General features: G+C 41.2%; 1 protein-coding gene across 1 annotated transcript; it reads left to right on the top strand.

Annotated features, from left to right (window-relative positions):
* Nucleotides 1–12957: 12957 nt before the first annotated feature.
* LOC135506509 (mucin-5AC-like) lies at nt 12958–26569 on the top strand. The gene is made up of 8 exons (XM_064925875.1): nt 12958–13029; nt 20240–20286; nt 20590–20631; nt 23856–23998; nt 24704–24768; nt 24946–25456; nt 25811–25875; nt 26038–26569. Exons 2-8 carry the CDS (start codon nt 20253–20255, stop codon nt 26255–26257), a joined length of 1080 nt encoding a protein of 359 aa, XP_064781947.1. The 5' UTR covers nt 12958–13029; nt 20240–20252; the 3' UTR covers nt 26258–26569.
* The last annotated feature ends 13 nt before the right edge of the window (nt 26570–26582 follow it).

Here is a 26582-nt window from a genome sequence, read left to right on the forward strand (position 1 = left end):
GCGGTGCTCGGCGGTCGTCGTCACCGTCCTATTAGCCACTACTGATCCCTTTTTCGTGTATCTGTTGGTTTTGTCTAATTGGTTTCACCTGTGTGTTGTTTAGTTAATTAGTGTCTGTATTTAATGTAGGTTGTCCCGCCCTTGTTTTGTGCGGGATTGTTTATTTTTGTCATTTCGTTTTGTCTGTCGGTGTTTGCTGTTTGGTTCTTTCTCCGGTTAGTCTTTATCCTGTTTTGGATATTTCACCCTGTCTGTATTTGGGTTGACTGTTGTTTGTTTTTTGTTCACCGGAGAATAAACTTTATTATCGCATTCTGCTCTCTGCGCCTGATTCCACCCACCTTGACTAGACGTGACAATTGGTGGCAGGAAAGTCAGCGTAAAATGGATTATTTTAATGAATGTCCATGTAACATGCTCCATAACACTAATAAGAATAGAATATAAACAAAACATGGGTACGAGGACCCGTCGCGCACCTATACGATAAACACAACACTGACAATAAACACAACACTGACAATAGACAATCCCTGACAAAGACATGAGGGGAAACAGAGGGTTAACTACACAACTGGTAATGTGTGGGAAGACAAGACAAAGCCAATGGAAAATGAAAAATGGATTAATGATGGCTAGAAGGCTGGTGACGTCGACCGCCGAGCACCGCCAGAACAAGGAGGGGAAACGACTTCGGCAGATGTCGTGACAGTACCCCCGCCCCCCAGACGCGCGGCTCCAGCAGCGCATCGACACCGGCCTCAGGGACGACCCAGAGGGGGAGGTGCAGGGCAATCCGGATGGAGACAGTGGAATTCTTTTAACATGGAAGGATCTAACACGTCCTCCACCGGAATCCAGCATCTCTCCTCCGACCCGTACCCCTCCCAGTCCACGAGGTACTGAAGGCCCCTCGCCCGACGTCTCGAATCCAAAATGGATCGAAAAGAGTATGCCCGGACCCCCTCGATATCTAGAGGGGGCGGAGGAACATCACGCACTTCAGCCTCCTGGAACGGGCCAGCCACCACCGACCTGAGGAGAGACATGGAACGAGGGGTTAATTCGGTAATTAGTGTGCAGTTGTAACCTATAACATACCTCGTTCACTCTCCTCAGGACTTTAAACGGCCCCACAAACCGCGGACCCAGCTTCCTGCAGAGCAGGTGGAGGGGCAGGTTTCGGGTCGAGAGCCAGACTCTGTCCCCTGGTGCGAACACCGGGGCCTCACTGCGGCGACGGTCTGCACCAATTTTCTGGCGCCTTATGGCCGAAACCAATTGTCCACCGCAGGAGCCTCGGTCTGACTCTGATGCCAAGGAGCCAGAACCAGCTGATACTCCTTTTCAATGTGTATTAGGGTAAGTTTAGTGAAGGAGTGACGTAGCGAGTTCTGGGCTATCTCTGCCCAGGGCACAAACTTCGCCCAATCCCCCGGCCGGTCCTGGCAATAAGACCGCAGAAACCTACCCACATCCTGGTTAACTCTCTCCACCTGCCCATTACTCACTGGGGACCCCGATCAGACACTATATCCTCAGGCACCCCATAGTGCCGGAAAACATGTGTAAACAGGGCCTCTGCAGTGTGTAAGGCCGTAGGGAGACCGGGCAAAGGGAGGAGACGACAGGACTTCGAAAAACGATCCACAACGACCAGGATCGTGGTGTAACCCTGTGAAGGTGGAAGATCAGTTAAGAAATCCACTGACAGGTGCGACCACGGCCGTTGAGGAACGGGTAAAGGTTGTAGCTTACCTCTGGGCAGGTGTCTAGGAGCCTAGCACTGGGCGCACACCGAGCAGAAACATAAATCCTCACATCCTTAGCTAAAGTGGGCCACCAGTACCTCCCATTAAGACAGAGCATCGTCTGACCTATCCCAGGTTGACCAGAGGAGGGTGACGTGTGAGCCCAATAGATCAATCGGTCGCGGACAACAGACGGAACGTACAAACGACCAGCTGGACACTCAGGGGGAGAGGGCTCTGCACCCGCTCAATGTCCGCGTCCAGCTCCCACACTACTGGCGCCACTAAACACAAAGCTGAGAGTATGGGAGTGGGATCCATGGACCGCTCCTCTGTGTCATACAGCTGAGACAATGCATCTGCCTTGACATTCTGGGAGCCTGGTCTGTAAGAAAGAGTAAACACAAAACGAGTGAAAAACATGGCCCACCTTGCCTGGCGAGGATTCAGTCTCTTCACCTGCCGGATGTACTCCAGATTGCGGTGGTCAGTCGAGATAAGAAAAGGGTGTTTCGCCCCCTCAAGCCAATGCCTCCACGCCTTCAAGACAGCTAACAGCTCCCGGTCCCCCACATCATAGTTTCGCTCCGCAGGGCTGAGCTTCTTTGAAAAGAAAGCACAGGGGCGAAGCTTCAGTGGCGTACCCCGAACGCTGAGAGAGCACTGCTCCTATCCTAGCCTCGGATGCGTCCACCTCCACTATGAATGGCAAAGAGGGATCCGGATGAGCCAACAAAGGCACCGAGGTAAACAGAGTCTTCAGGTGTCCAAAAGTCCTGTTCGCCTCAGCCGACCACTGCAAGCGCACAGGGCCCCCCTTTAGCAGTGAGGTGATGGGAGCAGCAACCTGACCAAAACCCCAGATAAACCTCCGGTAGTAATTGGTAGTCACCCTAAAAAATGCTGCACCTCCTTTACCGTGGTTGGAGTCGGCCAATTACGCACGGGTGCAATGCGGTCGCTCTCCATTTCCACTCCTGAAGTGGAAATCCGATGCCCTAGGAAGGAGATGGATTGTTGGAAGAACAAGTATTTCTCAGCCTTGACATATAGATCATGCTCCAACAGGCGACCAAGCACCCTGCGCACCAGGGACACATGTTTGGCGTGTGTAGCGGAGTATATCAGAATATCATCGATATACACCACTACACCCTGCCCGTGCAGGTCCCTGAAGATCTCATCTATAAATGATTGGAAGACTGATGGAGCATTCATCAACCCATATGGCATGACAAGGTACTCATAATGACCTGAGGTGGTGCTAAATGCCATCTTCCACTCATCACCCTTCCGAATACGCACCAGATTGTACGCACTCCTGAGATCCAATTTTGTGAAGGAGCGTGCCCCGTGCATTGACTCAATAACCGTATTTATCAGAGGTAGCGGGTAACTATATTTCACCGTGATTTTATTTAGACCTCGATAATCAATGCACGGTCGTGAACCACCATCCTTCTTTTTCACAAAAAAGAAACTTGAAGAAACGGGTGAAATGGATGGCTGAATGAACCCTGATGCAGGGATTCAGAGACATATGTCACCATAGCCACCGTCTCCGCTTGCGACACGGGATACATGGGACTCCTGGGATATGCAGCGTCTACCAGGAGATCTATCGCACAATCCCCCCGTCGATGGGGTGGTAATTGAGTCGCCTTCTTTTTACAGAAGGCGAGAGCCCAATCGGCATATTCGGGGGGAATGCGCACGGTGGAGACCTGGTCTGGACTTTCCACCGTAGTAGCACCAACGGAAACCCCTAAACACCTACCTGAGCTGGCAGGGAAGTCAGGCACAGGAGAGTCAAACGGAGTGTAAAATGTGTAAAATCTAGTTTTTTAATGAATGTCCACGTAACATTCTCCATAACACTAATAAGAATAGAATATAAACAAAACATGGGTACGAGGACCCGTCCCGCACCTATACAATAAACACAACACTGACAATAAACAATCTCTGAAAAAGGAATGAGGGGAAACAGATGGTTAAATGCACAACAGGTAATGAATGGGATTGAAAACAGGTGTGTGGGAAGACAAGACAAAACCAATGGAAAATTAAAAATCGATCAATGATGGCTAGAAGCCCGGTGACGTCTACCGCCGAGCACCGCCCGAACAAGGAGAGGCAATGACTTCGGCAGAAGTTGTGACACATACAGTCAATAATACAGTAGAAAATAAGTCTGTATATGAGGTGAGATAAGGGAGGTAAACGCAAAAAAATGGCCATGGTGGCGAAGTAAATACAATATAGCAAGTAAAACACTGGAATGGTAGATTTGCAGTGGAAGAATGCAAAGTAGAAATAGAAATAATAGGGTGCAAAGGAGCAAAATAAATGAATAAATAAATACAGTAGGGGAAGGGGTAGTTGTTTGGGATAAATTATAGATGGGCTATGTACAAGTGCAGTAATCTGTGAGCTGCTCTGACAGCTGGTGCTTAAAGCTAGTGAGGGAGATAAGTGTTTCCAGTTTCAGAGATTTTGTAGTTCGTTCCAGTCATTGGCAGCAGAGAACTGTAAGGAGAGGCGGCCAAAGGAAGAATTGTTTTTGGGGGTGAACAGAGAGATATACCTGCTGGAGCGCGTGCTATATAGGTGGGTGCTGCTATGGTGATCAGCGAGCTGAGATAAGGTGGGATTTACCTAGCAGGGTCTTGTAGATGACCTGGAGCCAGTGGGTTTGGTGACGAGTATAAAGCGAGGGCCAGCCAACGAGAGTGTACAGGTCACAGTGGTGGGTAGTATATGGGGCTTTGGTGACAAAACGGATGGCACTGTGATAGACTGCATCCAATTTATTGAGTAGGGTATTGGAGACTATTTTGTAAATGACATCCCCGAAGTCGAGGATCGGTAGGATGGTCAGTTTTACAAGGGTATGTTTGGCAGCATGAGTGAAGGATGCTTTGTTGCAAAATAGGAATTCTAGATTTAATTTTGGATTGGAGATGTTTGATGTGAGTCTGGAAGGAGAGTTTAACCAGTCTAACCAGACACCTAGGTACAGTATTTGTAGTTGTTCACATATTCTTAGTCAGAACCGTCCAGAGTAGTGATGTTGGACAGGCGGGCAGGTGCAGGCAGCGATCGGTTGAAGAGCATGCATTTAGTTTTACCTGTATTTAAAAGCAGTTGGAGGCCACAGAAGGAGAGTTGTATTGCATTGAAGCTCGTCTGGAGGGTTGTTAACACAGTGTCCAAAGAAGGTCCAGAAGTATACAGAATGGTGTCGTCTGCGTAGAGGTGGATCAGAGACTCACCAGCAGCAATAGCGACATCATTGATGTATACAGAGAAGAGAGTTGGCCCAAAAATGGAACCCTATCTAATCTAACTCAACAGTACACCCCTTGTAGTTGCTCGTAGTTCTTTGCAGAGGCCTACTGAGCACTTGGAGGTGGAATTGTAAACACTTGAATGTTGATTTATTAATTTTAAGTTTAATATCTAAAAATATAAAAACTTGCTGTTTGTTATCTATGCATAGTCACTTCACCCCTACCTACATGTACAAATAACCTTGACTAACCCGTATCCTCGCATATTGACTCGGTACTGGTACCTGCTGTATATAGCCTCTTTATTGTTATTTTATTGTGTTACTTAATTTATATATTTTTTTACTTTATTTGGTAAATATTTTCTTAACTCTTTCTTGAACTGCACTGTTGGTTAAGGGCCTGTAAGTAAGCATTTCACGGTGTGGTCTACTATTCGGTGCATGTGACAGATAGTTTGATTTGATGAAATATGTATGTATTCCAATATAGTATAATATATGATGTAGATAATATAGTACAGACAGAACATCTATTTATAGTTCCTAGATTGGGATTTTCAAAGTGAAAGCCATTGTCCTGATCCAGACAATTTTGTCTATTTCCTTCTCAGCAAGGGAGAAGCTTTTGCTTATGGTTTCAGGTTACAGAAAATCCCACCATGAGATGTCATAGTTTTGTGCTGTTACGCATATACAGTATCACCACCAACAATAGCTCGACCAACAGCATCAGTAGTTCCATGACGTTTACACCATTTGAATATTTGGAATGCACAAGACTTCACTTTGCCAATAAACTGGTGTAAACAGCCCTAGTAATCTGACCGATCATCTCAGTATATGAGCTCTTTTGAATGAAGTCACAAAGTGCACATTCCCCAACAAACCTCCCACTGGGTGACAGAAAGACTAGGTTAGGTAGGGCTCTCTGAAAGGGACAGAGAGGACCCAAGAACAAAAGCAGTCACTCCTCACAGGTGGCAGTCAATAGACAGTTGAGTCCAAAATTAGATTCATTTTCAGTTACCTGCACATTCTTGTCGTATGCCTCAACACCTAAACAGCAACAACAAATATGAAGGAGCAAACGTGACGCAGATGAAGGAGACATAGGACACCTGCAATGACCAGATAAGAAGTTCAACGTTTTCTGTCCAGCCTCCCTTCACTGCTACACACATTACTACTCAGTTATCTATTATTGCATTGGTTGTAATGTTGCAATGTCTCATATCAAGGGTGACTAACCATCCTCCTAGAGAGCTACTGGGTGTGCAGGCTTTTGTTCCAGCCCCCCTCTGACACAGCATATTCTAAAAATCAGCTGCTCAACAGGACCTTGACAAGCAGACTAGGGTGTGTTTCAGGGCTGGATCAAAAGCCTGCATTCCCAGTAGCTGTCACGGCTGTTGAAGGAACTGGACCAAGGTGCAGTGTTGTAAGCGTACATTCTCTCTTTTATTCGAAATGACGCCGACAAAACAATACAAAAAGTTAACTTCCCTCAAACACAGTTGGGAAAAGGGTACATAAGTATGGTTCCCAATCAGAGACAACGATAGACAGCTGTCCCTGATTGAGAACCTTACCCGACCAAAACATAGAAATAGAAAATCAAAGAAACACAAAACATAGAATGCCCACCCAAACTCACGCCTTGACCAAACCAAAATAGACATACAAAGGATCTCTAAAAGGTCAGGGTGTGACAGTAGCTCTCCAGATGGAGGGTTGACCAGATGTTTTATACAGTGAAGTTAAGTGCCGTGCTCAAGGGCACAGCGGCAGGAGATGGTACATTAAATCAGAGAGCAGCCTCAGTGTTAATATCACATTTATGCTTACTTTTTCATGTAAACTGTACATAGAGATGTATTGGTCATGGACATGTGGTTAAAAGTAATGGAGAAGTCATATAAAAGTAATAAAATTCAATCTCTCAAAATGTGTGTGAATCCTGATTTATGTGGTGTCTTTACTTATATTTTTCAGAGAAAGTAATGCTTCTGCACCCAGAGGTGGAGACCTTGAGGGAGGCATTTTTGCAAATGTATTGAATATAAAAAACAGAAATGCCTTACTTACATAAGGATTCAGACCCTTTGCTATGAGACTCGAATTTGAGTTCAGATACATCCTGTTTCCATTGATCGTCCTTGCAATGTTTCTACAACTTGATTGGAGTCCACCTGTGGTATATTCAATTTAATGGACATGATTTGGAAAGGCACACACCTGTATATATAAGGTCCCACAGTTGACAGTTGATGTCAGAGCAGAAACCAAGCCATGAGGTTGCAGGAATTGTCCTTAGAGCTCCGAGACACCATTGTGCCAAAGCACAGATCTGGGAAAGGGTACCAAAACATTTTGGCAGCCTTGAAGGTCCCCAAAAACACAGTGGCCTCCATCTTAAATGGAAGAAGTTTGGAACCACCAAGACTCTTCCTAGAGATGACCGCCCGGCCAAACTGAGCAATCAGGGGAAAAGGGCCTTGGTCAGAGAGGTGACCAAGAACCTGATGCTCACTCTGACATAGCTCTAGTGTTCCTCTGTGGAGATGGGATAACCTTCCAGAAGGACAACCATCTCTACCAATCAGGCCTTTTTGGTACAGGGGCCAGACGGAAACCACTCCTTAGTAAAAGGCACATGACAAACCACTTTGAATTTGCCAAAAGGCACCTAAAGGACTCTCACACCATGATAAACACGAGTCTCGGGTCTGATGAAACAAAGGTTGAACTCTTTGGCCTGAATGCCAAGACTCACATTTGGAGGAAACCTGGCACCATCCCTACGGTGAAGCATGGTGGTGGCAGTATCATGCTGTGGGGATGGTTTTTTTTTTAGTCAGGATCGAGGCAAAGATGAACAGAGAAAAGTACAGAGAGATCCTTGTTGAAAACCTGCTCCAGAGCGCTCAGGACCTCAGACTGGGTCGACAGTTTACCTTCCAACAGGACCGTAAGGACATAGCCAAGACAACACAGGACTGGCTTCCGGACAAGTCTCTGAATGTCCTTGAGTGGCCCAGCCAAAGCCCAGACTTGAACCTGATCAAATATCTCTGGAGAGACCTGCAAATATCTGTGCATTAACGCTCCCCATCCCATCCAACCTGACAGAGCTTGAGAGGATCTACAGAGAAGAGTAAAAGGTCTGAACACTTATGGAAATGTGACATTATCGTTTTTTTATTTGTAATAAATTAGCAACAACCACAGGAGTAAATGTCAGTTGGCATTATATTGCCGAGCATTCAGAGGTTGAGACAGCAGGTGAGGTAGAGAGACAGAGGGTCGAAACAGCAGATCTGGGATAAGGTAGCGCGTCCGGTGATCAGGTCAGGGTTCCATAGATACTGGCCAGGTAGTCTTGAGGCATGGTCCTAGGGCTCAGGTCCTCTGGGAGGAAGAGAAAGAACTAGAGAGAGAGCATACTTAAGATCACAGGACACCAGATAGGACAGACTGAACCTAGACCAACGGCACATAGACTTTTGCAGCATAGATACTGGACACTGAGACGGGGGGGGGGGGGGTCAGGGGACACTGTGGCCCCATCCAAAGTAAAGGTTAGACATATTAGTCCAATCAACAATAGATAAATTGAGCAACACGCAGGCTATTATTAATAAAACATATCTTCAGATGAACAAAAATAGTTCAGCCATGTTCCACTGACTCCTGATCTACTGGGTGAGCAGACTTCTATTCCTGCCCAGCAATGGCACCGTGTATTGTCAACTCGTTAGGTTGAATCAGTTAAATCAGTTGTGTTAGTGCTGGGCTGGAACAGAAGCCTGCACACCCAGCAGACTATACAATAGGGCTATTGTGTATGACTTTTCACTGTATACAACCTTTGCTAATAGGTACACATATAGCCTGTGGTATACAAGGATATGCCCTTAGTCTCTTGGGACATTCATTGGGACCGCTTCATCTGCGGACAGGTTTTCACAGCTCTCCGTAACTGAGGACAGAAAATATAAAAAAAAAAAATACTGGCTTCGTTATACTAAAATTAGACAGCATTGAACATGATGTTACTATTGTGTCTCTGTCCTAGAAGTTTTCCTTACTAGAGACTGTAACTGGAGAATGTTTTCATGATGTCCTCCTACAAAATTACCTGCCCTATCCTGACTCGAATCGGGCCCTTAATGGTTTATGTTCCCTGTTTCACTCTGATGCAGAGAAACATGTACCATACAAAAGACTAAGGGTAAAAGACTGATGCAATGGTTTACTCATGTATTGTCTGAGAAATTACAGGAAATAAATGTAGCTTGGGCTATGGCTAGATGGACTGATTCTACATCTGATTGGCAGCCCTTCAGAGATTTGAGAAATACAGTGCCTTCTGACAGTGTTCACACTCCTTGACTTTTTCAAAAATGTATTGTGTTAGTCTGATTTTAAAATACTTTAGATTACATTGAGATTATCTGTCTCTGGCTGACACACAATACCCCATAATGTCAAACTGGAATACATTTCCCCCCCCCAGAATTGTCCAACCCCTTTGTTATGGCAAGCCTAAAGTTCAGTAGTAAAAATAACTCATCTCTGTACCCCACACATACAATTATCTATAAGGTCCCTATGTTGAGCAGTGAATTTCTAACACAGATTCAACCACAAAGACCAGGGAGGTTTTTCACTGGCTTGCAAAGAAGGGCATCTATTGGTAGAAATAAAAAAGCCAACATTGAATATCCCTTTGATTATGGTGAAGTTATTAATTACACTTTGGATGGTGTAGTCACTACAAAGATACCCAGTCACTACACAGATACAGGCGTCCTTCCTAACTCAGTTGCCGTAGAAGGAAGGAAACCACTCAGGGATTTCAGCATGAGGCCAATGGTGACCTTAAAACAGTTATATAGTTTAATGGATGTGATAGGAGGAAACTGAGGATGGATCAACAACATGTTTGAAAGGGCAATCTGAGAAAATTCCTCTCATCCCACTAGACAAGAGTCCTTTCATCACCTCAGAACAGAATGTAGAGAATGATGCACTAACATTCTCACATACTTGATTTTCATTTGAACTCTTTGATGTCTATTATGTACTAAGTGCTTTGCTAAAGAATGAGGTAAAAAAAAACACAAGGGCTGAATCACATGTGCACCAATCCGGTTTTAGACCTGGATCTTTAGACCTGCTACGCTTGTTTTAGATGATGTGTTAAATTGCCTGAATGATAAAAATAATTGTGCTGCCTAATTTATAGACTTTTCCAACGCCTTTGACACTGTTGACCATCACATTCTTAATCAACGGTTGACTGATTTTGGCCTGGATCAGGCTTCTTGTAAGTGACTTGACAATTATCTGTCAGACAGGACACAGTGTGTGATCTCTGTCATGTCTTGTTATGTCTGTTCCTGTCCTTTCTCTTCACTCTGTCTCTCTCTGCTGGTCTTTTTAGGTTACCTTCTCTGTCTCTCATTCTTCAGCTGTTCTACATCTCCCCTAACTAGCTCATTCACTCTTTCCCACCTGTTCTCCCTTCCCCCTCTGATTAGGTCTCTATTTCTCTCTCTGTTCCTGCTACTTTCAGTGTCTGATTCTTGTTTGTGTTTTTGATGCCAGAAGCAAGCTGTCGTCGCGTTTGCTTCCACCTTGTCCTATCCTGTCGGAGTCTGCCTGGCAGGTGCATCCTGCATTATACTAACGTTCTTTTTGTTCCATTGACTACGTTGGAAGAGGATTTATGCCATTCCTGTTTTTCATTAAAGAACTCTGTTTTCTGTTAAAACCGCTTTTGGGTCTTCACTCAAGTACATAACAATCTCAGATGGTGTTAAATGTAGTTTCCTGTAATAACAAAAGGTGTACCACAGGGGACGGTACTAGGACCTGTTCTCTTACTATTTATATAAATATATATCTGTTAAAACATGCAATATTAATCTGTATGCAGATTTACCCAACGTTTGACCAGGCTTTGTTAGATCTGCAATCTGACCTTGTTACGTTAAAGAAAGCTCTGGTTGGTTTAAAATGTATAGTTAATGCAGGCACGAAAAAAACATATTGTTCTTAAGTTCTCACACATTTTTTTCAGATGGACTACATAGATATTTATTGGATGGGTCTCCCATTGACCGGGTTCCCGCCTACAAATATCTGGGCATTTGGATAACAAAGAATCAATGTTTAAATAACATGGACTTAGAGGCTTCTTGCCTCCCCCTAATAGCAGGAAGCAGATTGTACAGTCAACTTCCTGACAGTTCTTGATTATGGTGACACCATTTACCAGATTGCAGCAATCACTAATCTAAATCTTTGGATGCCGTCTACCATAACGGCATTCGTTTTATTACTGGTGACAGTTTCAATACCACTGAATCCTGTATCAAAAGTGTGGCTGGTCCTCATTAAAGTCCGGTAGATCAATTAATTATTCCCTTTTTGTTTACAAAACTCTACTACACAAGCTTCCAACTTACCTTACTGTGTTGTTAAAGTATAAAAAGATGAGATACTAAACCCGCTCACCGAACTAGGTCCTAATTTGAATGTACCTCATTGCTGGAACCAACTGCAAAGTGCAATTGGTTGCTCTAATGCCACTTGAGTCTCAATGGTCTCAGTGGTGACCTTCTGTTTAAATAAAGGTCAAATAAAATAAAATATTCAGTAGCCTACTCTATCCCTTTTTGGAGCCTGTGTCTTTTTAAGCTTGTGATTTGAAAGTGATAATCACAATAGCTAGATTCCCTTAGCTACAGGATATGGTAAAGTTAACTAGCTAGCAGCTCGTACACAGTGGCCTTAATGTATTCACTTACATTCGTAAGTTATCCAACTGCTTCTGTTTCCTTTTATCTCTAATTCAGCCAATGGAAAACCTACTTATTGTGAATAAAAGAGTGCAAGGGTGAGGAGAAGTGGAGCTCGACAAGGTCAAGGGTAATAACTGACCAAGGCAGGGGTGAGGGTTGAGGATGAGGTGTGACATTTGACTAGTGCAGGGTTGATACTTGACTAGGGGAGTGTTGAGGTTTGACTTGTGCAGGATAGACCTGCAACGAGGGGTTCTGAAATTGGATTCTCAACCCTTGTAACATGTAGTGATTTCAAATATTAGCGATAGCGATATTACTGTGCAAAGGAGACGTTCTATTTTCTACTGAGACAGTAAAACTATTCGTATATTAATGTAGTGCCCATCGTTAATAAATGTTTCAACATCTGTGTTGAGAAAAGCAATAAAACCATAATCCTCGCAGTCTGTATCATCCAATCACACGTGCCATCACGTGTTCGCTAAAAGATCACGTGACTTGTATCTGCTCTGTGATTGGACGATACTGCTGCTATCGAGTGCCATCATGTGATCGCTAACAGATCACTTGACTTGTATCTGCTCTCTAATTTGATGATAGACTGCAATGCTGTATGGAATGAGTAGGTTGTTTGCCCCCTAACTCTGGTATGTACTCAGCGTTGTACCCTTGCCTTTTTTTCTTCATATAACAACGTTTTTTTTTTACGGGACTTCTAATCTTTTAAATTAATGGTTCACACCAGAGATTTTTTTTGCTATTGAACATTTAAACCACAATAACCAGCATGTTGTTGAAATGTGTATACTAAAAAATGAGAGGCCATGTCAGTTCCTAGAACCATAACTGCGGAAAGAGGGGCACGGCCCGTTACAGCCCTTTTGATACTTGACTAAGGAAAAGTTGAGGTCTGAGGAGGAGGAATGAGGAAGTTCCTTGTATCATCATTGCCACTGCATCTTTGCCTTGAGTATAGTATGTTACACAGTGGATACACTTTTTGACAGGCATGAATGATGTTCATCAATGGCAGCTGCCAAACGAGTCGTGCAAGTTTAGCCTAGCCTATAAATGTGTTAGAACCAAGCCAAATTTCATTCTTTTCCATCATACAAAACACATCTGCCCAGAAGTTGTTCATCTTCAGTTTTCAGAAAGCGAGGAGGAGAAGGTATTTGTGCATCGTTTCTCATTTGAGAAGGCTACAATCCGCAGGTCCTAGCTGACAACGTCTCGGATATAGGACAATTTATTCTCAGGTAATATGCAGCTGCAGTAGATTTGATGGCCTGATTGCTTAATCAAATTTCACAGCAAATGTCCTTCATATTTCAAGACCTTGTAGGCTTACCTATGCAATTGAAAGCTGGCACATCTGCACCACCTGTTATTAACGGGACATCTTCCAAAGACAATACAGCCAATTAATTCTGAAGTTTTGGTGGCAATTAAAAGGTGTGGTGCGTCTATAGGGAAATCCCATGAATGTACAATGTTGAGTAATTGCTTGACAGGATATTTGTATAGCGATGCACACAGCGTTGATGAAGCCTAGATGTTGTTGTAGCCATTGTTTCTCAAACCTCTCCTCGGGGATGCCTGAACCTAGTTTGATGATTAGTTGACAATTTAAAATCAAGTGTACAAGCTCTGGAATAAATTAAACACAGAAAGGATATGAGAGGTTTGAGAACAACTTATAGGCTATGGAATATTTGTCGTTTTATTGATTTGGAATAATGTCTGCAGTCATTTTTTATGTAGTTCCTATTGGTCAAACACATTTCAGAAAACATCCTTAATTGGGTTAATGGATTAATAAACCTAGTCATAAAAGTAGATGTGTATGCACATTAATAATTAGACTAATTATGGAAATATACTGAACAAACATAAATGCAACATGCTACTATTAACGATTTTACTGAGTTAGAGTTCATGAGGAAATCAGTCATTTGAAATACATTCATTGGGCCCTAATCTATGGATTTCACATGACAGAGAATACAGATATGCATCTGTTGGTTACAGATACCTACAAAAAAAATGGGCCTCAGGAGCTCGTCGTCTCCATGTTGTTGTCACGGTCGTCCTCCTCTTCATCTGAAGAGGAGAGGCGAGAAGGATTGGAGGACCAAAATGTGGCGTGGTATGTGTTCATCATTAATTTTAATAAAGAAAACACTGAAACACTATACAAAATCCACAAACAAAATAACAACCGAGAAGCTAATGAGAACTGTGCTGAAACAAGCAATCAACATAGACAATCACCCACAAACAAACAGTGCAACCCAGGCTACCTATGTATGATTCTCAATCAGAGACAACTAATGACACCTGCCTCTGATTGAGAACCATACTAGGCCGAAACATAGAAATCCCCAAATCATAGAAAATCAACATAGACTGCCCACCCCAACTCACGCCCTGACCATACTGAATAATGAATACAAAACAAAGGAAATAAAGGTCAGAACGTGACAGTTGTTCACAATATTGACATCAGCAAACAGCTTGCCCATACGACGCCAGACACACGGTCAGCAGTTGTGAGGCCGGTTGGACGTACTGCCAAATTCTCTAAAACAACGTTGTAGGCAGTTTATGGTAGAGAAATTAACATTCAATTATCTGGTGAACATTCCTGCAGTCAGCATGCCAATTGCATGCTCCATCAAAACTTAAGACATCTATGGCATTGTGTTGTGTGACAATACTGCACATTTTAGAGTGGCCTTTTTATTATCCCCAGCACAAGGTACACCTGTGTAATGATCACTTGTCAAGGAGAAATGCTCACCAACAAGGATGTGCAAAACATTTGAGGGAAATACAGTTTGTGGGCATATGGAACAATTCTGGGATCAACGCATGAAACATGGGACCAACACATTACATGTTGTATTCATATTTTTGTTCAGTGTAGTATGGAAATAGTCATTTTAACACCATACTCTGCTTATCTTATTCGGCAACAGGTTAAAATCGAAGTAAGCATACGCTGTATAAAATGCCTGGTTTCCTGAGCAATCTTTTGAATTATTAGGACATGTAAACAGCCTAATTGGGCAGTGGTTAATTTGATCTGCGCATGTGCAAGCACCAATAGAGCAAGCCTCGTTCTTCCAGCCGAGATCTTTTTAACATTTAAATTACGGATAGCCAAGCTTGCTTTGCCTTCATGTTGGTGCTAGCAAGCTATCAAGCAGGCTAGGTATTGCTACGTATCAACATCCAATCTACTAGGGGCTGGAAACTATTGTGAGCTTCCATTATTTTGAGACACCGTTCCCTCAACAGCCTCCTGTGCATCTTAGAAGTACTTTTCACATACACACTTTATATGTCCGAACTCAGAATCAAAAAGGCTTCACAAAAATAACATGGTCACTGTGGTAGAATGTTTATTTGGTTGCCAATGTTCTGCATTCCTCAAATGTCCCATCAGGTAGCCTGATGTCTGATTTCCATGTTAGCAGGATTATTAGGGAAATCACGATTCTTTCAAAGCATATGAACGTTTTAAACAAACTTTTGTATTAATCTGACCTTCCAAAACAATCGTATTATTGTGTGCATTCAACCGTGCTCACTTCAAGTAATGTCAGACTTGAGCATCTTCTCAGAATGCATATCTCTACCTTAAATAACCTCCATAAGTATATGAATGACTTGAGATGAATGATTGTCCTATCAACTAAACCACTAAATGGTAGCCATTCTAATGTGACGATGGGGCTGCCAAACATGCTAACCTACAACAAAATATAATTTCTCCCACTGCAAAGACTAGAAGTTCTACTTTGATTGACGTTGTCATTGATAAAGGGTTCTGTGTTTTATGGACATCATGATGCATGTGAAATATTCTACTCTGAAAGTGCGCAGGCTTTGAAAATGGATACAAATCTGATGTTCCACATTGATATCAATGACTTATATATAGACTAGATGACTGATAAGGGAGGGCTGTGTTGGAGCCACTGGGCCTCCATCTTGGCACTCCATCACCATCGTAGACAATATTTTGGAAGCTTTAGAAATGCATTTATGAATTAGTTTTTGCCATGTTTATCATATTACCCACACCTTAATGCATACTTTTAAATTACGTTACACAAACATTTTCCCCACTACAAAAAAAAATAATAATTTTGTCCTTGAAACATTTAATTGAAATACAGAAGAAACCCATTAATTCCTATGGAGGACTGCTCCTATGTGGAGTGGCAATATTATGGCCAAACGGTGGCTTCAAAGCCTCTCAATGGCCAATAAATAGCAATTAGCAATCAAGGGTTTATATGCATCATTGATTGATACCTGTAATGAAAATTGCACTGTCTGGAAAATAAGTTATTGTATATTGCATCATGTGATAAATGAAGGATCCAACACCAAATGTTTGCAGTTCTATTGTGACATTGAATGTGATCTGAGGATATCGAGGGTTCTATTGTGGTTAAATACACATTGAGTTCTTTGGAGGAGGTGGGGTTTTATAGTCTTTAAAAATATAACAACTTGGGCTGCATTTCCAAAGAGGTCAACTGTAACCGTGAAGGCAAATTTTGTGAGCGGTAAATATTATTCTTCTGTAAAAATGTCAATTTACTTCCTGATAGACTGGGATCATTTGAGACACCATTTATACAATAACATGTCCTTCAGTAGCGCAACGTGTACTGGCCAGCAAGTTTGTCAATATGGGGGAAAATTCTAGTACAGAGAAGGATGACGCTCATCACCTTAGCAAGAATTAGTTAGCCCCCAGGTTTGACACAGCTCGTGACTTGACAGTTTTCTGCTCGAAAGTAAAGAGACAGAATCCTTAAACAGACACCGACACTAATGAGGTCATTTTGTTGAGTAATGTGAGTCATTCAGATTGTTCTCAACTTGTTCATTGAGTTTTTACTTCAGTTGTTCAGAATTAGCTCAGTGTTTGTATTATTTATTTGATATAGTATTTTTTGCTGATCTTTATCAGTGGTGCCAATAGTTTTGGACCTGATTGTATCTATCGAGGTTTAAAGAAGATAGGTTGATAGCACAGACAAGACCGGCAATATTTGATGCATAGTTGAGTTGCTTTGATATCAAATTAACCATCTTGTCATGAGAGAGTTGGCATTATCACTCATCCTCTCCGAGACTGGTTCTGTCAGCTTTGTTTGATTGCCACACATTTCCACCCAACAGGTTTTAATGTGTGGCTATAAATGGTTCTCATCTTTCAGCAGCACTGGGTGTTTGATAGTCCAGATATAGATGACAGGGGCAGATGACCTAGAAATGCAAAGTAGGTCGATGTTGAGCTGAGATAAAACAGTAATGGTTTTGATTCATCTCTCTCATCTGTTTTAGAGTCCACTAAATATAAGAGTTGTAACAGCCTTCAGAACACTCACTAAGATAGGATCTACAAAGATTACACAGTAACATAGAATGGGATTGTGCAGGTTTGGATGTTGTGTTTTGAAGTTCTGATCTGGATAAACTCATCGCTGTGTGTGTATATTACAGTATGTACTGTCAGTGAAATACCAACCTATGGTTTGTCATCGTAGGTTTGGACAACAAGTTTCTCTATGAAGTTAAACTCAGACATCTCAAAATTCATAAAGTCAAACACAGACTGGGCATCTCTCCCACTTGACACATCAAAGTAGCCCAAGAAACGTTCCTGAATAAAGCTCTGATCATCCACATACTTGACGATAACTGACAACTGCAAGCAAGCTGGTGCCGCCATAGGTCCCAGAGCAGTGGGGCAATTTTTACCTCTTAGCACCTGGAGTTTTTCCTTATATGTTAACCTAACTAGGAAAACTCCGGACCCTATAAGGTATGATAGTGATTAATCAGTTGTAAAAAGGTTTTATATGGGCTATGATGGGACCAGTGTTTCCTAATCTTGTCACGTTTTGTTTTTTAACTCCTGAAAAAACTCCTGGCCCTGGGGGGATGAAAGCCCTGTCAAACTGCAGCTACCTTATATTATTCATATAAATTATATTTAGACCAGATTATGAGGGGGGTTTCCTCTACCCAGACACATAGACAACAACTGATAGAAAATATAACTCAGAGGGCTGAGATTGCTTTAAACATGTTTGCATCATGCAGGACTATGCGACTGTATTATTAAAAAAATACTTACATCTGCCATCACTATTATATCGATTGATTAATTCCAGGTAATAATTTTGGATTAAAAATGTATAGGCAGCCTAGCCTGCCCAATTTTGTATATAATCTAAATTTGATCACATTCACATTTTCTCCTGACACACATAAATACATAATGTTACCAATTAGTTTACCCTGACCATAGGCTGTATGCAGCTGCTCTTATTAGAAGCCTACAGTTGATCAGACTGAAAAATTGTCTTGTTTTCATCTCATACATCATGTCACATTTCTAATAGGCTATTGCAACATTAATGTCATGAGTCCTGCTTGTGTGTGTCCGGAGTGATTATGTGTTTCCATCTTTGCTCAATAAATACCGGAGGAAAGTGCAAAGCCTACTTGAGGGCACGTGAAATTTTTTGTTGCGTCAACCTCTCTTTAATCAAACTTTTAATGGACGATGCGGTGGAAGCTATCCAAATCATTCGGAATTGTTTTCGACAGAAAAGATGATCAGCGTGTAAAGTATCGTAATGTGCAATTGCAGTCGGCTTGATGATATTTAACCAGCTATACATTTGATACCCGTTGGTATTGAAAGCTCTCACCTTTTCATCCTTCTTCATGAAACTGATCTCAGGCAGAGGTCGACCCTCGCTTCTAATTCGCACCTTTTCCGTGTACCCCAGAGAATGAAAGGGGTTCTTCAACATAGAACCCCCATAATGCTCTGTGGCATAATCCCAATACAACACACTAGGTTCGTTCTCTGATCCTACATCTATGATTGGATGGACAACAAGTCAGTTCATAATGCAATAGCTTTGATTGGTTGGAGGATGGTGGGGCCTACCAGCCTCCTAGGTTTTGTATTGAAGTCAATGTAGCCAGAGGAGGACTGAAGCTAGCTGTCCTCCGGCTACACCACGGTGTTAGCCCAGACAGTGCTGTTGAAGATACTGTAGACCTTCATTGCAAAACAGTATATTTTAACCAATTGTTTGGTGACATACGAATATATATGCTATAGTTTAATCTAAAAATGCTAACTTTTTTATGTTTTCCCTTCCTTCTGAGGAGCCTCAGAATATGTGTGATGAATACAAATAAACATTACACAGCTTTATCTCAATATCTTCATTCAAAGACTCAATCATGGACTCTTACTGACAGTTGTGGCTGTTTTGCGTGATGCATTGTTGTCTCTACCTCCTTGCCCTTTGTGCTGTTGTCTGTGCCCAATAATGTTAGTACCATGTTTTATGCTTTTACCATGTTGTGTTGCTACCATGTTGATGTTATGTTGTGTTGCTACCACGCTGTGTGGTCATGTGTTGCTGCCTTGCTATGTTGTTTTCATAGGTGTCTCTTTATGTAGTGTTGTGTTGTCTCTCTTGTTGTTATGTGTATTTTGTCATATATATAAATATATATATATATATTGTATTTATTTAATAATTTTAATCCCAGGCCCCTGTCCCTGCAGGTGTCACGTTCGTTTGTAGAGACGGAAGTATGTTGAGATCCACATCATTTATTAATAGTGAAACTTAGCAAAACAAAACAATAAACATTAAACTAACAACAAACCGTGACTACAGAGGTCCTACGTGCACTTACTCAAAACAATATCCCATAACACACAGGTGGAAATAATGCTACTTTAGTATGATCCCCAATTAGAGACAATGATAGCCAGTTGCCTCTAATTGCAAATCATACCAAAACACCAACATAAAAAAACTAGAACCCCACATTGAAAATACAAGCAACACTACACCCCTAGTCACGCCCTGACCTACTCTACCATAGACAATAAAGGCTTTCTGTGGTCAGGACGTGACAGCAGAAGACATTTTGCCTTTTGGTTGGCCTTGCCTAGTTAAATAAAGGTACAATTAAAATTAAAATAAATAAATAAATCCAATATATACGATTTTGGAATATTGACTGATCTCACATATTGTGGACTAATTAATGTTAGTCCATATGGTATGAAAATTTCTTCAACATTGGTTAATGTAAGATCTAATTGGGTTCATTGATGATTGACATACGTTAACAAATTATGGACTAATTAATATTATATTCAAATTTTATCAGAAAACTTAGGGGGACCCAAAAAATCACCAGTTGGGTAACCCTGGTCTATATCATACTTATTTCAATGTGGGTTAATGTGAGATGTAATGGGCTTAATTTAAGGTTTGATGTGCGTGGACTGATGTTGTATACCTCTACAGAGACGTGGCGGATATGGAGCCTCTGATGATTCTACTTCTGCTAGCAGGTAAAACACTTGGCGTGTGTGTTTTGTGTGTATGTGTGGGTAGTTATGTGTGTGTGTGTGTGTGTGTGTATCTGTGCATGTTTTTTGTGTGTGTGGGGGTGGTTGTGTGTGGGTGTGTTCCTCGGGTTAACCTGACAGGTTCCTCAGGGGTTGCACAACCACCTTTTACCACTATAGTTGGAAATAATAATAATGACTTTATTAGCCTACTTGGTGTTTCTTGTACAGTGTATAAGGCGGATGGATATATTGGACTGGAATGTATCGGCTTGTCTTACATGTTTATAAATTGTTTTCTAACAGGACTAGCAGGGAAGACATCAGCGACAGACGCAACAGCAATAGGTAATGTACCTTCATATGAATCAACATTCCAACGACTTCAACACAATCCATTGAAACAAACCCCAATTGTACATTGATGCGGTCAAAATCACTGCCTCATAACATTTAGAATGACAATATGCAGTTATCAACACAGCTACTGAACAATGCCACAGACAGATGCTACCAAATGGTAAACGTACCAAAACAATCTATTCTATATGTCAGATAGACAGGCGACTTTGACAATGACAAACTGAGCATCTGAGATCAATACAAATGACCCTGTTTTGAATCCGTCACTGGCCTAGGTGTGTGAAAACACATATTGTACAACATTAAGGTCAAATTACAGTCCTCAAAAAGCTTTCCAGTTTCACTGACTAACCAAATGATGTGCAGCTCACTCACTTGCGATGACCAATGCACTGGTGAAACAAAAGCCCATCTCTCTTGTTTTACTTTCTAAAACAATGTTCTTCGCTCAATAGGCTTTTTGGAAGTTGATTACATATTTGGTAGCCTACAGACAGATTAGTCTTCTCTTTTCAGCAGGAGCCATTTGCTTTCCAACCTGTGTTTTCCCGCTATTTTATTTCAAATATTGTGAAAGGCCTGTTTTGACTTCATGCTGTTCACTGACGACCCAACTTTAGGGAAATAAGCTTTTGCTCCTTTGTGGCTAAGTCATAGGTCTACTCCTGGTGTAGTATTCTGAGTAATTCATTTTCTTTCTGGACAGCAGTAATTCTATAACTATGGTAAATACATTTTTATTCATCAGAGTTGTTCAGCACTTTCAGCACCCTTCCAGCAGCTATGATTCTATGAGGAAATAAATTAAGTGCAATGCTGGACAGATGAGAGTTGCAGGCTCATGTCCTTAAGAGCAAGGAGAGAGACGTCATGGAAACCATAAACCCGGGCCGGACCAAAACAAATACCTTCTTAGAATATCAGGAACATTTTTAAATTACATGTTTTTTAGAGGGTGGGATAGTTACAGAAGAGGCAACTTGAATTAACTGAATGCTTTCATTATCATTTTTACACTGCAGAGTGACATTTATTTTTCATGCCACAAGAGGTAGTGGATCGTGACAAATTCCAGAACTTAACAAAACAAACCTGGGAGGTGCCAGATCCTGTTCAGGCACGCTCAAATGAAGCATTGTACAACACCACAAACAGATGCCAACACAGCTTCAGTGTCTTTAAATATGACAACACCACAACCAATTAGCAACATTACTTTTGCTCCATAAATATGACAACACTGACAACAGATATGAATACTACATTACCACTGAGTGTTACTGTTTCCCCACAACCACACACTATGACAACTCCATAACCTCCTGATGTGACAATTACTTTGCAACCAGTCTTAAATACAGCTTAAATTTCTCAAATGTGATAACAATTCCAACTAGAGGGATGCATTCTGCAGGATGCCTGAAGGTCCTGACAGAGATCATTGCATTGTGGTCAGACAGATTACTTTGTCCAGCAGATTGTTTGCTTTGTACTCTCCTAGTTGGGCGTGCAAGTTAACGTGCGCCTAGTATGTGTGTTCTCATTGAAATAGAGGTCTTGGTCTTCCTACATGGATGGAGGATCAGGGGGCAGTTATCTTTCCAAGGAAATGAACTTACATATGATTAGACGGTAGTTTCCTACTTATCAATAATGAAAAGAAGTCGATGGCGCTCAAACTAACTTGGGTCAAGGTTCAATCTTTATTTTTCATGATTGAAAAGGAGGTTACTATGGCGAGCGAGCGTTGCACCTTTTCGTTTTCAATAAGTAACGGTTACCCATTTATTTGGCTCCGCCTGTAGAATGTACTCCTAAAACGTAGGTTGTGTCCTACAGTATATGCAAAACGTAGCAAGTGTCGCTTTCATCATTCTTGCTGCATCAAGTTCAGTAGCCATACTTGCGTGTCTCAGTTAAATAGAGTAGGCTGTAGCATGAGCGGAGAAGCACGGGGCAGATATCTTTCCAAAGAAATGTACTTCCTAAATATGATTAGGCTATAGTTTACTGCATTGTCTAGAATTAGGCCTAAATATTCATACTCCTAAAAGTTAGGCTATAAAAAAATCTCAATAGAAAATGCAAGTCTCTCCAACTCTCTTCAAACTACATCGAGCATATTGGCAGATATAGCCCATTAATACCGATAGCCTAATATAATGGACCATGTGAGAATCTCTGGTAATTTAACCCATTTCTTAATTTTTTTTTGCACATTTGATATTGCCAATAGGCGGGGTACAACTTGGGTTTTTAGTGATGATGAGTGAGAAAGTTATAGATGTAATAATATTCCCCCCCCCCCAAGAAATGCTAACCTCTCCTGTTATTCAAATGGGAGGTTAGAATGTCCCAGGGGTATGATATTTGTGTGTCTGTAACTTTATCACTCATCATTATTCAATACTCATTCAGGAATTTTGTAATCATTGTAGAACCCACACTAATGTAGAAGTGTTTAGAAACATATTCTATTCTTATTTACAATAAAAGTGACTCCATAATGACACTAAACATTATTTTCCATTAAATTCTACTGGGTCCAGAATTATCTGAAACACAACCACAACCCCCCACTTCATATCTACTGTATCAATAATATGTTCCCCTTTCTTCCTTGTCCGCCATCTTCTTCCTCCTCATCAGCTACAAAACCTAGAGAAGCTAGGACTATTTACAAGCTAGTACTATTTACAAGCCGCACTGCCGTCTCCCAGCATTTGCCTCTCTTCATCTCTCCCGTGAAGCTTTTCTTTCACACAGTCTGTCGGCACACTTTGTGGTGTTTTTTTTGTGTGTTACAGTGCAATGATACAACTGGGGGGGACAAAAAGGCTATTTGAGGATGTGTGTGTGTGGGGGGGGGTCATGTCCCCCCCTTTCCCCAGTGAAAGATGCGCCCCTGCCTATAGGGCGCAACATATCTGGGACCATGGCTGGCAAGTGAGCTGCATCACATACGCCTAAAATAATATTGCGGGACTGCAGTTGGGTTTGGGACCAGATCTTGTGGTAGTGGGTGGGAGTCGGACAGAAAGAAAGCGGGTGCTGGTGGAGTGTGGTATGAAACCCTACTCGTGTGGGTGGTAGTGGGATGAAGAAATCAGTCCCTCACAGACCCCTACCTCCAACTACACATATCATTGCAATGACGTCATATGCTAATGCTACATCGACAATAAAAGCAACACTTTCTCCACAACCAGGCAACAACTCTACTTCCACAACAACAGCCCCTCCACCACCAGAGGTTAAGCTGGAGTTCAAATTGGAGCAAAACTTCACCGCAGACTTGAATAATGCATCATCACCACATTTCCAAGCATTAGCAGCAAGTGTGGCTACAGTGGTAAATTTGATTTAATATTCCATCCTTTTCAAGCAACGCCTTTACTTTTCCTCACCAACAGGCTTTAAAGGAGCAGTTTATTACATCCATTTTTTGTTTTTTACTTATAAATGAATTATAATATATTTTGTTAACAATTGTTACTTATTGTAGCAAAAATAAATGTAAACAATCATGTATAGCCTCAAAACATGGTTAAAACTAATTATTTTGATATATTGGATGGTCAGTCCTTGCATCCCTAGCTCTGGTCTATGAACTTGAGAGTGACGGCATTTCTCCAGCCCCACCCCTCAGCTTCTTATTGAAACTGTGGCGGGAAGTTGCTTTGTTATTGTTTCAACTGCTGATTGGTCCTTTTTTAAGTCACTTTCAGTTAATTCAATTAAGTAAAGTATTTCAAATTGTATTATTAATTCAATGAATAAAAGGCCACTCATTACTTGAAGGTACTACTTTCTGTGAACAAATATGGGAGCATATTCTATATGATTTATAAATAGTTTGAGGAAATGATTTAACTATTTTACCATGATAAGCAGTTAATAAGCAGACCTTCAAATAAAGTCAATGATTTTGATTAATGATTAGTTATGCCTTTTTTTAATGTTATACTATTTATCTTCAGCTGTACCTTCTGATAGATTTTCAATGTTTTAGGATCTATTCATGACTAAATATTATATATAACACTTATATTTACAGCTGGACAGTGATTACAAACACAAATATGGATCCAGTTTCAATCGCACAGTGGTTCTTGGTTTCAGGTAGGTAGTTATTGACATTGGAACATTCTTGGGTTTCTTTTGTAGATTCACATGATATTCATCAATTCATTTAGAGGTTATTAAGTCATGTATTTAAATGTATATAATTCCAACAATAATAATACTAATATGAACATGATTTGCTGATGGACTAATAAAAAAGGTTTTGTTTTGCAGTGAAGGTTCGGTTGTGGTATATACTGTGCTAGTATTCAATAATAACACAGCTGCTCCCACAACAAACACAGCTGCTCCAGCAACAACCACAGCTGCTCAAGCAACAACAACATATGCTGTCACAACAACCACTTCTGCTCCCACAACAACCACTTCTGCTCCCACAACAACCACTTCTGCTCCCTCAACAACCACTTCTGCTCCCGCAACAACCACTTCTGCTCCCACAACAACCACTTCTGCTCCCACAACAACCACTTCTGCTCCCACAACAACCACTTCTGCTCCCACAACAACCACAGCTGCTGCCACAACAACCACAGCTGCTCCAAGAACAACAACAGCTGCTCTGACCACAGTTACAACTGGTTATTCAACCACTACCACAACACCGGCCCCTCCACCACCAGAGGTGAAGTTGGAGTTCAAATTGGAGCAAAACTTCACAGCAGATTTGAATAACGTTTCTTCACCAGAGTTCAAAGAATTAGCAAATACTGTGGCTGCAGCGGTAAATACTGTTTTACTTTCATTTTCAACCCTTTTAATATCATACTTTTAGATTCCTTAACAAAAAAAGGTTTAGTCTAGTCAATTCAGTAAACAAAATATCATGTTATTAAATCAGGGAATAAAATCTAAAACTATTCTGCTCAATGATTGCTTCAACTGAATTTAAATGATTGATTGATATATTGATTTAGAAGTAGTTTACAAGTAATGAAGAAAACATTTCAAAATGATAAGCAAACCTTTAAATTAGGGTTAGGGTGAGTTGTAAAGTATATTTCAATGTAAAACCTTTGCAATGTCTCAGGACACATTCAAGTGTAAAATATGATATATTCATATTATTTTTTTACAGCTGGAAAATGTGTACAAAAGTAAATATGGATCCAGTTTCGTTCGCATAGAAGTTATAGGTTTCAGGTAAGAAGTAATTCTAAGCATGTTTTTCTGACATTGTGTTTGTGGTTCTATTTAAGGTAGAAGTCATTTGTTTAATTGTTCATATTTATCATAGCATTTTAACATGAATCTGATCTGTTGATGAAATCATAATTTAAAGTAATAATTGTGGTTGTTTTCCAGTCAAGGTTCAGTTGTGGTAATCACTAAGCTGGTATTTAACGATACCAGCGTAGTCCCTGCGAACAGTGATGTGGCTGCCACGATGACAGAGGCAGTTTCAAGCAACAGCTCTAATTTCTCTCTCCCAGTGAACACAGCCTCCATTGTGGCAACAAGTAAGACACACATATTATTTGCACAAGTTGTTCATCACAGATTTCCTGTTACTAATTTGTTATAACATGTCAGTTAATTATAACTTGCATATGCAAGGAATGGTTCATTCAAGACTGTGCAATTCTATTAAAAATAAATCACAACGCAGGTGGTGTGACATGGTCCCAAACAGGTGAAGTAGGTCATTTACATTTAACTACGCAGCCTGGAGTTGATTATCTGTCTTTTATTATTGATACTTGACATAGAAAACAAAGCAACAAATGTGATTGTAAAAAAAAAAAATTCTGAAGAGAAAACACTTTACCTTCTTAACTCAATAACAAGAAGCAAAAACTGAGTAACCCTATGTCCTCAACATTGTTGATGAAACTTCTGTAACTTAGTTG

Source organism: Oncorhynchus masou, chromosome 20 (genome assembly GCF_036934945.1).
Source record: "Oncorhynchus masou masou isolate Uvic2021 chromosome 20, UVic_Omas_1.1, whole genome shotgun sequence".
In the NCBI taxonomy this organism is placed as follows: domain Eukaryota; kingdom Metazoa; phylum Chordata; class Actinopteri; order Salmoniformes; family Salmonidae; genus Oncorhynchus; species Oncorhynchus masou.